The sequence below is a fragment of the Acanthisitta chloris genome, unplaced genomic scaffold (genome assembly GCF_000695815.1).
Source record: "Acanthisitta chloris isolate BGI_N310 unplaced genomic scaffold, ASM69581v1 scaffold18764, whole genome shotgun sequence".
In the NCBI taxonomy this organism is placed as follows: Eukaryota; Metazoa; Chordata; class Aves; order Passeriformes; family Acanthisittidae; genus Acanthisitta; species Acanthisitta chloris.
The window spans coordinates 28,648-32,202 of record NW_008667953.1 but is presented as its reverse complement, the minus strand read 5'-3'; the positions used below and the strand labels follow the sequence as shown (position 1 = coordinate 32,202).

Genomic DNA, 3,555 nt, shown 5'->3' with positions numbered 1-3,555 from the left:
CAGCGGCTTCCCCGGACGCTCCCCATCAGCCTCCATCCACCCCAGTGCAAAATGTGACACCGTGGTGCTGGCAGAGGTAAGGGCTGGACACCAACTCAGTTTTGTTAAGCAGTTTGTATTGTGTTGTGCTGGGGGAGGCAGAGCTGGAATTGAGGTGTAACCTCCCACAAGGTTCACCCCCACACAAGTGTCAGGAGCAGTTGCTGCTCATCCCCAGGACCAGGACCCCACATCTGTGCTCACAGGGGTCACTGGTTTTCAGTGCATCCCCTAACTTTTTACAGGGACCCTCAGCCTGTACCTGCTGGGAGGGTGTTTGTCCTAACACTGACAAAGGTCAAAGGAAAGCAGTGATGGCCATGGCAGATGAAAACCCAAAGCTCTGGGCCAGGTTAAACAGTAACTGGGTGACTGTGGTGGTCGAACCCCAGCTGGCACCTGAGCACCACACAGTCACTGGCTCATCCCCATCCCATGGGACAGGGAGGGAATTGGGGAGGTAGAAGGAGAGGGAGAAACCTTGTAGAGTAACATAAGAACAGTTTAATGATTGAAATAATAAATCATAATGAAAAAGAAAACACCAAAGAAAGAGAAATAGAACCCAAGACAGACAAGTGACAACACAAACTTCTCTTTATCATCCACAGTTTCCAGCCCAAATCCAAAGCCCAACCCCATCCTAGCTATGATGCAGGAACTGACCTCCCCCAGCCCCAACCCTCACAGTGACTTCAGCGAGACCACTGAGAAAAGTCTTTTCATTAAACAGAGACAATTTAACACTCTATAACATAAATACTTACAACAAAAGGAGGAAGCCCTCGGAGCAGGGTGGTGGCACCAGGTATGGCACAGCTGGAGCATCATGTCCCCTTAGCCCAGCACTTGGCACATGGGATGCCCTTGGCTGCCTCCCCCTGCACTGCTGCTGTTGCCCCCAGTCTCTGTGTCCTGAGGAGGCTCACGTGCTCAGGAAGGAGCCTGGGGCTGGGCTGGGGGCACAAACCTCCCCACCAAACCCATAGATGATTAAAAAATAGCAATAAAAACGAGATTAAAACCTCGTTTGGGGGCAGTAACACAGACCTCTGTGTGAAGTGGTCGTGCTGGATGGCGGCAGGACCCCAGGCTGATGCCCCAGGACGCAGCACTGGGGGACAGGGACACTGACCCAGGGGTCACTAGGAGATGAGGCAGCTCCTTGGCCACCACTTGCCACGGCGTGGGCGGCGGCGCCGCTGGGGAGCAGTGTCTGTCAGGGGGATGTTCTGCAGCACATCGTGCAGGGTGAACATGCTGAAGGAGATCTGCTCGTAGGGAGACCTCATCCCGTTCTCGTAGAGGCAGGCGAAGGCGATGGCAGTGCCACCGGCCACCGGCGCCTCCGGGTAGGGCAGCTCCATGTACGCCAGGTCCGAGTAAGCACTGGGGCCCTCGTAGATGACCCAGGGCTCAGTCCAGCTCTCTGCGTCCCTGGGGAAGGTGCTCAGGTGAACCCCCATGTTGACCCGTGACATGGAGCTGGTGGGGTGGGAGTAGAGGATCCATGTCGGTGCCTGGAAGAAGGGAGTGGGGCCGGGGGGTACTGCAGGGTCCCCCTGGACCAAGGTGCCACTGTGGGCATGGTGGTGATGCCCTGGGGTAGGACAGTCCTCATCGGGCTCGTCTGGCTCGTGGTGGCTGCTGGTTGCCACGGTGTGCAACTCATCCCCTGCTGCCTCCTGGGTGGGCAGGGACTGACATCCCCAGAGCATCCCAGGGAGCAGCCGCTGAGCTGAGCCCCGAAGGGACATCACAGGGTCTTGGGGGGTGGTGGGGACATACACTAACGGCGCTGGGAAGCCGATGACGCTGCCGTGACAGCCATGGGGGGGTTCCACCAGCCGCTGGACCAGCTGCCCTCCGTGGAACACGGCCCCATCGTCCGTGCTGAGTGCCTGCACCCTGAAGCCCAGGGGGCTGCGGGCGTTGCAGTAGAGGACGTTGGATCCATCCTCCTCGTCCACCGAGACCAGCTGGCACTCGCCCGTCTGCAGGTTGGGGATGAACTCCCCGAAGCGCCAGCGCCGGCCATGGTCGTCGCTGTAGAAGGTGAAGGAGTGTGGGGTGGTCTTGCAGAGCTGCCCAAAGCACTCCTTGCAGTCGATGTGGTAGCTGTAGGCAGGCACCAGCAGCCGCCCAGAACGCAGCTGGATCCCGTGCCCGGGGCCCAGGGCGAATGTTGCCCAGTCTGTGGAGTAGAGATGGGATGGGGTGAAGATGGGATAGGGTAAAGAGGGACCACCATGGTGCCCAACATGGAAGAGTCTCCAGGGCTTCCTCTCAGTCCAGCCAAGCCAGGTGGGAGGATGGCAGAGCCCAGTGCTTCCTGGTCATCCTCACATATGGTCCTGCCCATGGCTGTGAGGCCTCTTCATGTTTTCCCCACCCCCATGCAAGCAATACAGACGCTCCCTCGCTCCCCTCCACTTAAGGTTCCCTTCCACCCTATCTCTTGGAAGCCTGTGGGCTTCCTACCCCAAGGCCACCTCCAGCCACACCATGGAGGCCAAAACCCATCGTCAGCCCTTGCTGGCTGTTCTCCCCACTCCTCACCGCTCTCCAGCTGGATACCTTTGATGGTGCCACCAATGACCTGCTGTGTCAGGTCCTTGGCTGTGCTCCAGCTCAGGCCCTGGTCGGCGCTGGTGACGCAGCATAGGCGGGTGACGTTTTGGCCGGTGACGATCTGGTAGGCTTCGGGTGTCCTGCCCAGCACCGTGATGAAGAAGAGGAAGAGGGTCCCAGTGAACTCATCGTAGACTGGGCAGGGGTTCATTGAGCGGTGGTGCTGCAGCGTTGCTGTCTCCAGCACACGCATATCTTCCCACTGCACAGGGAGGAGGGAGAGGAGAGGATGGAGAGGGGTGAGTGGGTGGCAACCATCCCCCCTTTTTTCCCAAAGAAGCTGTGGCTACCCCATCCCTGGGGGTATTCCAGGCCAGCTTGGATGGGGCTTGGAACAACCTGGACTAGTGGAAGGTATCCCTGCCCATGGCAGAGGTTGGAATGAGATGACCTTTTACATCTTCCCAACCCAAACCACCCTGTGATTCTGTGCTTCACCTTCCCCATCCCACCCTCCCCCTATGTGGTTGCCTCCAGGAGTTCAGCTGTGCCACACACTAGTTATGAGGACAACTCCTCCCATGCCTCCTCTGTCCCTGTGCCCCAGCCCCAGGTGCAGCCCCTGTCCCACCTCCACGTAGCTGCCGTAGATGGTGCCACGGCGCAGCACCAGCAGGTTGGCGTGGGCATCGTCGGCGCTGATCCGCTCCTCGGCGAACGCCAGCAGCTTGGCCACGCAGGGCAGGTAGAGCAGGGCAGGCACACGGTAGGTGACACCGTTGGATTCCTTCTCGAAGAGCACAGTCCGCGCGGGGAAGTGCCTGGAGCCCATGGCAGAGGCACAGGGTTGCAGCCCCACCTGAGGCTGGGGATGAAGGAGGGGGATGAGCTGCTGGGCATTGCTGGGGGTACTGGGGTTTCCTTGGAGGGGTTTAATTTGGTGGG

At 59.2% G+C, this 3,555-nt stretch overlaps 1 protein-coding gene across 1 annotated transcript; it reads right to left on the bottom strand.

Moving 5' to 3' along the window:
- Positions 1-1,184: 1,184 nt before the first annotated feature.
- On the bottom strand, positions 1,185-3,442 carry NEU4 (sialidase 4). The gene is made up of 3 exons (XM_009072727.1): positions 3,242-3,442; positions 2,599-2,872; positions 1,185-2,233 (listed from the first exon to the last, which is right to left on the bottom strand). The coding sequence occupies exons 1-3, from the start codon at positions 3,440-3,442 to the stop codon at positions 1,185-1,187; spliced, it is 1,524 nt and encodes a 507-aa protein (XP_009070975.1).
- Positions 3,443-3,555: the final 113 nt, after the last annotated feature.